Source organism: Prunus dulcis, chromosome 6 (genome assembly GCF_902201215.1).
Source record: "Prunus dulcis chromosome 6, ALMONDv2, whole genome shotgun sequence".
NCBI lineage: Eukaryota > Viridiplantae > Streptophyta > Magnoliopsida > Rosales > Rosaceae > Prunus > Prunus dulcis.
Genome location: NC_047655.1, coordinates 22,442,558 through 22,451,731, shown reverse-complemented (window position 1 = coordinate 22,451,731; position 9,174 = coordinate 22,442,558). Strand labels below are relative to the sequence as shown.

Below are 9,174 nucleotides of genomic sequence, written 5' to 3'. Positions count from 1 at the left end.
TAACATATAATATAGAAGCTATAAACCAATCAAACAATAGGGCAAGAACACATGTGAACCCACTCATATCAAAATCTGACGTGAAACCATGATTGCCCTCAACTTCATTAGAGCCATTAAAGAGATTGAGAAGCACCCAAAATGAATGGATGTCGACACTGGATTCGACGGCCCCCATCTATGACCCCAAATTCATTAAAAAAGTCAGACCTAATTTGCTTTCCTTTTCTCGGAGTTTAGAAAAATAGCTCGATCCGAAATTAATTGATCAACAAATTAGGGTCATATTAAGTTGTTGAAATAAACAGTAAACGGGAGTGGCATGAGGTTTGCATACTTGTTGAATTTCTTTATTTTTCTCTTGGCCAAGGCCTGTTTCCAATTAACATAGGCTTTACCCAATGGGCCACCAGTTAATAATTTGGTGTTTTGCCTGAGCATCTAATCCTGCTGCTCATGCCCATAATGCGCCACTATTTTCTGTAGTTTTAAACTCCAGGCCCAATCAGCTAACCCTTGGGTTTAATTTCCACAACTTTGCAGATTTGAATATCTGTGTGTACTTGTGCTGCCACATTATGAGCCACTCAAGCCCCATCTTTGCTTCCCTTGGCTTTGCCTTGCTTCCAATTTGGTTTACAGAGCACCTCCACCTTGACATGGTTCGAGACTGCATGCTTTGCCCATCTCTAAGGTCTTGAGTGTTAGATATAAATCAATTTTGCTTTCAATCATGAAACTGCAGTCAACAGTTCCAAAGCTTAAATGGTTGAGAGAAATCACCCTTGCAAAAGTCATATGTTCAAATCCTCTCTACCCCAACATCGCTAGTAATCTAAAAACAAATACTCAAACTTTAAAATGCACTGCATTGCTCTCTAATTTGCATGTTAATAGCTATTCAACCTAATTGCGTTTTCAATACTCTTTTTCTTTTATCTGGTTTTACAGGGGAGAATAGGGGAAGAGAAGAATTTGAACTCTGGCTTTGAATGCGAGATATTCAATCAGCTTAAGGGTGACCTGGCTGTACATTTCTCCTGCAATTCATTACACAATCAAGATATCCTTTAATGACATATAAAGGGAAGCCAGACTATGCAATTAACGAGAACACAAACGATGTACCGAATCTATAAACTGTTAAAATAAGTCTAGCACAAATCAGTTCCTTAACTGGCCCAGCCACTCGGAATATAAATTTGAAAACAAAACATTCTTCTCTGCTCTTGGCCATCTATAGGCAAATGTCAAAAACCATCACTACCACCACTCGCGAATCCAACTGTGGCGCAAGGCAGCATGATCTTGGAGTTCTTCACAAACAGCAACGGGAAAAGGCTATATCCTACCAATCTGCCATGAAGATCAGCATATATTAGGATAATAATACACACCCAAAAAAGGGGAACCAAATAAAAGCTCATGCTCATGCTTCGTACAACTAATAGCATCAGAACATGCATTTTCTAATCCAGAAATTAATCGCAGGAAGTATCCTATTATGATGCATGTCCAATAAAATTTTATTGAACTGATGCGGTAATCAAATATGACAATAGGTCAAAAGCTATACATCAACGCTTCTGTTGGCCAATGACTCGCAAAGTTTTACATTCAAAACTGACGCCTTGGCCTAGGTTCTGCTGCCGTTACTCGGATAGATCTTCCATTCAAGTCCTGCAAAAACCAAAATTTAGAAACACAAAATAGCAGAAGTAATTGGAACAAAATATGGAAAGAAAAAAGAAAATTGTTAAGAAAAGGTAATGATATACTTACAACTCCATCCAACGATTCAATGGCACTGTTCATTTCATCAGCAGTGCCATAAGTTACAAAACCAAAACCCCTTGATCGCCCACTGTCCCTGTCATAAACTACCTTGGCTTCCAAAACCTTTCCTTGCTCACTAAACAAGTTCTCAAGTGCTAGATTGTCAACACCCCATGCGAGGTTACCCACATAAAGGCGGTTGGAGGAGTCAGAACCTCCACCACCTCTGGCACCTCTAAAAGAGTCTTCAGACCTAGGAGGAGGAGGTCCATAGTTTACCCTCAATGCCCTTCCGTCAAGTTCCTGCCAAATGTCACGAAGTCTTGCTTAGATACAATAAATAGGTTTCTCATGGATAATATGCAAGCACATGATGCCAAGACTCAGAACAATCCTTAGGGAAAATACGCAATCACTACCCTGAAAATCACATTAAGAAAGGAAAGACAAAGCCAATCTTTCCTGAATGCAACAAATCTTGACAAGCTACATTAATATACCTTTCTCAAACCAATTGGTATTTCTGGATGTATAAAAAAGTTTTCTCATTAACTCTATCAATTAGGTTGGTTTTGAGAAAATGTCATGAAAGTCTAGCTCATATGGTTATATACAATAAACAGGGTTCTCAACTTCTCATGGTGAAATGTAACCAAATGACTTCAAGACTCAGAACAATCAATAGGTTAACAAGCAATCAACATGTCAACAAAAATACACCTTAAGAAAGGCCAGAGACTAAGCTCCAACACTCATTCTTTTAGCAAAACATATATTGACCAATTCAACAAATGAGTGTTTATAAGACTACGGATGAAATAAGAATTCAGAAAAATTCTCACATTTTTGCTTATATATCAACAAATGGTTAGACATTATATCATACTTACATAACCATTTAGCTGTCGAGCAGCTCCTTCAGCTTCCTGGACACTAGACATAGTCACAAACCCAAATCCTCTGCTTCTTCCAGTTGTCTTGTCATATATCACCTGCCAAGAACTTACACTTTAGTACAACAAAATTACCACACAACTTTAAACCCGCGACAACCCATTTCATTTTTCAGGCAAATCTTACATAAAAGACACAAACTTTAGACGAAAAACAAAATATTACCTCAACCATCTCGACATTTCCAGCACTCTCGAAGAGCCCAGCGAGCTGAGCACTGTCAACGCTGAAGGGAAGGTTTCCGACGAAGAGCTTGAGGTCAGGCGCGAAACTGGCCTCTCCATCGTCGCTGAGAACCTCCTCATCCTGCTCGAACTCGGACGAAACGGCGACGTTTCGCACGAACCGAGACGACGCGCTCTGAAACCTTCCAGAGTTGAGAAATGAACCCGAAATTGAAATGGGCTTACAGCCGAGCGTTAGAGATGACGAAGAGACAGAGTAGAACGGGACTGAAGTGGGTTTGGGAGTGTAAAGGGCTAGTGTTTTGGGGGAAAGAGAAGGAAGAGCTAGCGAAGCCGTGGAGGCAGTCATGGTGGCTTTTGCTTTGATTTTCTTTGCCTCTTTAACAGATAAGGTTACAGAGAAGAGAAGAGGCTTTGAGGATTTTGGAGACTCAGGGTTTATGAAGAAGTTTTGGATATTTTGAGTGACAGAAATGCCCCTGGTTTTGGTTGAAACTACAGATAATGATCTGCTGCAGTGAGGATCACGAAGCTCTTATGGTATGTATATGGCCCAGTTGCCCACTTGTTATCAGATCACAACCGTCCATTTGCAATTGCAGTTGCCAGCTATTGATGCAGAAGTGAGATATTAGATGGGGAGGACACAGTTGAAGACAAAAGCAGCCTAAGATATTTTCTGTGCATTGCCAATTGGCATTTTGGATTTGGATCTGGTTCTTATTTGAAATCCAAGATGGGCTCAATCCATTTTGCATAGATGGGCTTGGATGTTATGGTTTTTGCTAGCTTGGCCCATAACATAGGCATGTTAGCGGAAAATCAAATTGGAAATAACGAAACAAAAGGGATGATCTCATTAATATCACCATTGAAGCTCAATTACAAAATCTAATTGTACAAAATAATGAATGAATTTCTATTTCTAACAAATAATGTGGATTGAAAACAATGTCTAATCACCATAATACAAAAATACATTCTGCTGTCATCAACTACTTACGTTTTTGCGAGTGATTGACAGTCATTGATTGATATGAATCAATCTTACAATTATAATCGACCATTGTTGCTAGCAAAACTCTACCGAAAGATTCTACTACTGCAAAAGCTTTGACGCATGTCATGTGGAGTTCCACTGGATCTCAATATGTAAAACTCCATTTTTCGAGTTTATCAAATTGTACTTCCCTCTAATGCGTCCGTTGTGTACCACGTCACTAAAACTGATCTCAATGTACCCCAGCGATTCCTAAATAAATAATAGGGTTTAGAGAGGTTTAAATCAACCAAAAACAAAAATACAATCGAACAACCTAAAATGATGAGGAGCTTACATATCGACGGAAACCAAATCTTCTCTTACTCTTTACTTCAATATGGATCTTATCCTTTAAAGAAGCCTCTTCTAGCACAAACTGAAATTCTTCATTCCAACTTGGACGCTGGGTTTTCCTCAGCATCTACACAAAATTACATGCATTAAAATAATAATTGTCTAACTATTAATTTGAATATACAATTCAAATTCACACTATGGTAAGAAACACATTGCACTTTAACTATGATTGGATTGCATAAATCACACCTTGGTTATCTTCGTTTCTGATCCAAAGCTGACCAAACAATAAGGGTTAGGGTTGGTGTGGTTCTTGCCTCCAACACCTTCAGCTCCTTGGACTGTAACCGAAAGCAAACCAGCTGCTTCTAGCGATGAAAGGCAGGAAAAGTCTATGGATGCCTTTCGGCTCCTTCCAATGTTTTCTCCTGCCACATTTGCATCCAGAGGTCCACTGTATTTTGCATTATCATCTATAAAAGGATTGTATGTCAATTCCACCACCAGTTGGCCTCTCCCTTTCTTGTTTTGAGGATCATAAGGGTTTGTGTTCTTCACCAAATCAAGGGTTAATTCTTTTTTCTCAAGTGGGGCAAGCACCTTCAGTGGAACAATTTGCATCCCCAAAAAGTCATGTGTCCCAATCTGTATGAAATCAACATCCGTAACTTACAATCACGCCTCGTCATAACATAATGTGTTCCGCATCAGTGGAACACATTATGTTATGTTGTCACACTGTTAATTACGATCATCAATAAAGTGAAATGAGTTTACGTAATTCCAATTGGACATCAATTCGATATCTCATTATTATTGGTACCTAAAAACATGCACCATTTAATTTTGACAAACCTGTTCCCAGTCGTAAAGATGAAACTGAAGAACTTGGGACTGGGGATCTTTGACTGTAAGCTTGAAATTCTCATTCCATTCAGGGTTGAGGTTCCTCATCTTAATGGTAGTTTTCTTTGATGGAAGCCTCTCCCCACTTAGCTTGATCTTAACATAAGGATCAGATGTTCCTATAATGTCCATCTTCAAGAGTTTCAGTGCTCTTACAACCTTCACATGTAAAATGCCTACAGGCTTCTTTATAGCCCCTGATCTGAGCCACAAAATAACACAGACATAAATCATTGAATTGCAATGTTAAACTCCATGGCATAAAAGTTGCAGTGTCATTTAAACTTACAGGGAACCATCAAGAATTGGTATTTCCAAAGTTTGGGGCCATAAATAAAGGCTAGCAACTTGTCTTCTTATAAATTCCTGCAACCACAGAAATAATCATACAATGCGCAAGCATGGCTTAGCCAAGTTGTCTGGAAAGGATGTGCTCTTTATTATGCACCCGAGTTCGAATCCCCCTCTCCATAGTTTAGATTAAATTAAAATAGAATATCGTATATATCAAAAACATAATAATCATATATAAATGCAGAATGAAGTTTGCTGAAACTTATGCAGGTTTCAAAGATTTTCATAAATTCAGTAAGTGGCAGAGCTATTGGGCTCAGCTACCCAAACAGGGTCTGCTAAAAAATCCCAATAAGTCCTCCCCACTCCAGCCCACAAACAGTCCTTATTATGATTGGTTCAGAATATTAATCATTATTAATTTGCTTGTTAAACCTCTTCAAGCATTGAAAGGTTATGACCACCTAACATCATCATGTGTTAGGGATGAGAAATTGAAAACGACCACACAGAAAGTCAACTCAAAATAAAAAGGTATTAAAAAGAAAAGGGTTCATGCTCGTTTCAATTCTTAGAGTTGCTTTAGAACTCATAGTACTTTGAAACGTGTACTTTAATTTTTATATATTCTATGATTATGATCATGTTGGCTGTTTCTCATTCACTCAAAAAGTCCACATTGTTAAGCTGAAGATAAGTTAAATAATTCAAATTGATGAGAGAGAGAGAGAGAGAGAGAGAGAGAGAGAGAGAGAGACCTGAACAAACTGATACAAACCAGGGATTGCCATGACATCCCCTCCCTGTATTTTGAGTCCAAAATCCACATGTGGCTGCATGTATATAAGTTAACATATCTGCCACCATAAGATAAGAGCATGGCACTTACATGAAGTTTTAAAGAAACAAGTTTCTCAAAATCTTGTGTCAGTTTACCTTATCTATCAAAGTCGCTGTTATGTTTGCAAAGCATGGGAATGATGGCACAAGAGGCCTTAAAATGATCCTTGGTGCAGCAAATATTTGGACATCTACCAGCTGAGAACCAAATTGAACAATCTCATTGTCAATCAATCCAGAAAGTCATCAGAATTAACAATTATAGCCAGTTGACTTAAGTGAGAGTCTAAGGAGAGAGAGAGAGAGAGGGAATCATTCAGGTTAAGATGAAGAGAATCTGTGACAGGATGCAATTGAAGTCAAATGGTGTAAGTATTTCCCAAACACATTTTCAAACTATGGTGAAAATTTAAGTATGTTTCCTGGTGATTGCACGTAAGCAGAGTTTATCCGACGAGGGTGTGAATTGTTGGGATTTTGTCTCATTATCAAATATATGTACGTGTGCGTGCGCGGGTGCATATGGTTCTGCAATGAATTCTAACCTGCGCTGAAATTCGAAAAGACAATAGTTTCAACACCAGAGTTATGTGGGGATTTCCAGCCCATCTAATTGCAGGCTCAAACACCAGCTCATTTTCATTGCTTTCATGCACTCTCATACCTGCAAAAGCTTTGGTAAATTAGTAAGATCTCTTAACAGACAAATAAGCACAGAAAGAAATTAACACAAACTTAAATTAATGTTCCTTGTATTTAAGAATTTTATGCAGCACAACAACTGCTGCAGCCTATCAACATTGCCTACACAATATAACTTGCCATAAACTGTAGGAGGAAGGCTTCCAAGAGTCAGGGTTTCGAATTCGATTGATTTTATCTGATACTGCCCAATGTACTCTGCAAATATAGGCTTCGCCGTGCTTCGTATGATACCGCAGATTGCCTATAAAATCGAAGAACACAACAAGTGATGACAGATGAAGAACACTAACTATATAGTTAAGCTTGGTCATTGGTCACAATGGTGAGCTTCAAATCACCTTATCAAGGTAAGGCCACATGTCATATAAAGCCTTGTTGAACCAGTCAATCTACACACAGAAAATGGCACATCAAAATAATTTGGACTGGAAATTAAATTTGACAGTGAAATGTAAATAGTAAAAAAAACTCAAGTTAAACTCTTACTCTTTCATAATCAGGATGTTTCACCCATGGAGGAATCTCATGCAAGAGATCAATCAGAGAGCCTGTATCAATCTCATTAAGTGGTTTAATTATTGGATCCTGCATAATTAGATGCAGAAAAAAAATATTTAATCACTTCCATAATCAGCATTGACCATAAACTTCAAATTTAAATCATGTGTGCAAATTGTGTAGGGGAAATTAAATCATTAAAAAAAAAAGGCGTAAGAATTAGACATAAAAATATAAAAACAAAAAGGCATTGAATTAATCTGTTTTTGAAATCACCTTCACATCATCTGGCTCTGAGTATATGAATATGAAAAATCCCAGTAGAAGACCGATCGGAATCCCAATTCCAAATCCAATGATTTCGAATAAAAAATTTAAAATTCTCATGTTTTTTTTTTTCCTACCCCAACTAAAAATGTAAACGAACAAAAGGAATATAATTTTTTATTTTTTATTTTTTATTTTTATAAAAAGGGCAGGGAAAAGATGCAAGAAAAAGAAATCGGAAACGTAAAGGGGTGAAGCTGATGCAGAAACTGCCAAAATAGAGTGTCGTTGTACAATCCACGTGGCACAAAACGAAGGGGGTTTACTTTATAATTACGGCTTATATGAGGAATATTGGTCCACGCTCCACGTGTGCGGTGATGAATGAAAGTGATTAGGAAGTCAATAATCTCTCCTCCTTTTGCCTTTTTCAGGGTTTGTCCAGAAAAGGAAGGTTCTTCTGCTCATCAATATGGGTCGTCGATTTCAACACTACTAAAGTCTAAAGCCCCAAGAAAAAAATTTAAAAAAATAAAAAATTCTAAAGCCTCTTTCTCAAAAATAATTAATTTAAAAAAAGTCTAAAGCCTAACCAATTAAGTTGCTCAAGTGAGCGCATTCATTGGTGGACGCTATCATCCAATTGAATAACCTTAGTTAACTTTTTTGTGAGAGTAAATAAATAAATTTTGAAAAAGGGCCGCAACACACATCCCAATTCTCTTTATCTTTTTTTCCTCCTTTTTCTCCTTTCCTTTCTCTCTCATCTACCCTACAATTTTCTCTCTCACTCTGTATCTCTCTCTTTATAACTAAGGTTAATAATATGACAAATGTGACTCTTTAAAAAAGTGGTGATAAACATACACCCTTAATTAAGGTGGTGAGCTAAAAAACTCCATAAATTAATAATCTACAGTCATTTAAGCACTCCTAAATAATTAAATGGGAGCATCCGAGCATGGTCTTCCTGTGTTTATTATAAAAGCTTTTTATTTTGATTTTCTTGGGCCTCCTTGTCTTAGAGGCTTTTCGACGTTTTCATTGTAATGACTCTTCTATTTCACATACAAAATATTTATTAAAAAAAACTTATGTATAATTCTTATCTCTTTTTCTCCGCATTTCATCACATTTTCCCACTATACATTGAAAATAAAAGAATAGAACTTCTCAAGTAAGGATTTTATGTATAAACTTAAATACATTGTAATAGAAGACGAATTTGAGCTACAAATATATGAAACCCAACAGATGAAACTGAGCTCCACATGTTTGCTAGCGAGTGCTATCACACATGACCTACTTGACACAAATACATGAAAGTGAACTCTTGTGAGCAACAATAGTCTTTTTCTTTTTCCAAGCTAGAGTTCATCTACTAATTGTATATAAATTCACATGGAAGTA

The 9,174-nt window shown here is 37.3% G+C and overlaps 2 protein-coding genes across 3 annotated transcripts; both read right to left on the bottom strand.

The window, feature by feature from the left end:
* Positions 1-1,012: 1,012 nt before the first annotated feature.
* On the bottom strand, positions 1,013-3,399 carry LOC117631997 (29 kDa ribonucleoprotein A, chloroplastic). Of its 2 annotated transcripts, none has more exons than XM_034365357.1 (5): positions 2,896-3,399; positions 2,667-2,768; positions 1,783-2,079; positions 1,577-1,680; positions 1,013-1,361 (listed from the first exon to the last, which is right to left on the bottom strand). In XM_034365357.1, exons 1-4 carry the CDS (start codon positions 3,262-3,264, stop codon positions 1,618-1,620), a joined length of 831 nt encoding a protein of 276 aa, XP_034221248.1. In that variant the 5' UTR covers positions 3,265-3,399; the 3' UTR covers positions 1,013-1,361; positions 1,577-1,617. The 2 variants fall into 2 exon arrangements, with proteins under 2 accessions (XP_034221248.1, XP_034221247.1); XM_034365356.1 differs by having other exon boundaries at positions 1,013-1,356.
* A 350-nt stretch (positions 3,400-3,749) lies between these two features.
* Positions 3,750-7,944, bottom strand: LOC117631952 (synaptotagmin-3-like). The gene is made up of 12 exons (XM_034365296.1): positions 7,774-7,944; positions 7,486-7,584; positions 7,338-7,388; positions 7,117-7,240; positions 6,840-6,958; positions 6,391-6,492; positions 6,213-6,287; positions 5,450-5,526; positions 5,110-5,362; positions 4,504-4,899; positions 4,253-4,378; positions 3,750-4,167 (listed from the first exon to the last, which is right to left on the bottom strand). The coding sequence occupies exons 1-12, from the start codon at positions 7,882-7,884 to the stop codon at positions 4,039-4,041; spliced, it is 1,662 nt and encodes a 553-aa protein (XP_034221187.1). The 5' UTR covers positions 7,885-7,944; the 3' UTR covers positions 3,750-4,038.
* Positions 7,945-9,174: the final 1,230 nt, after the last annotated feature.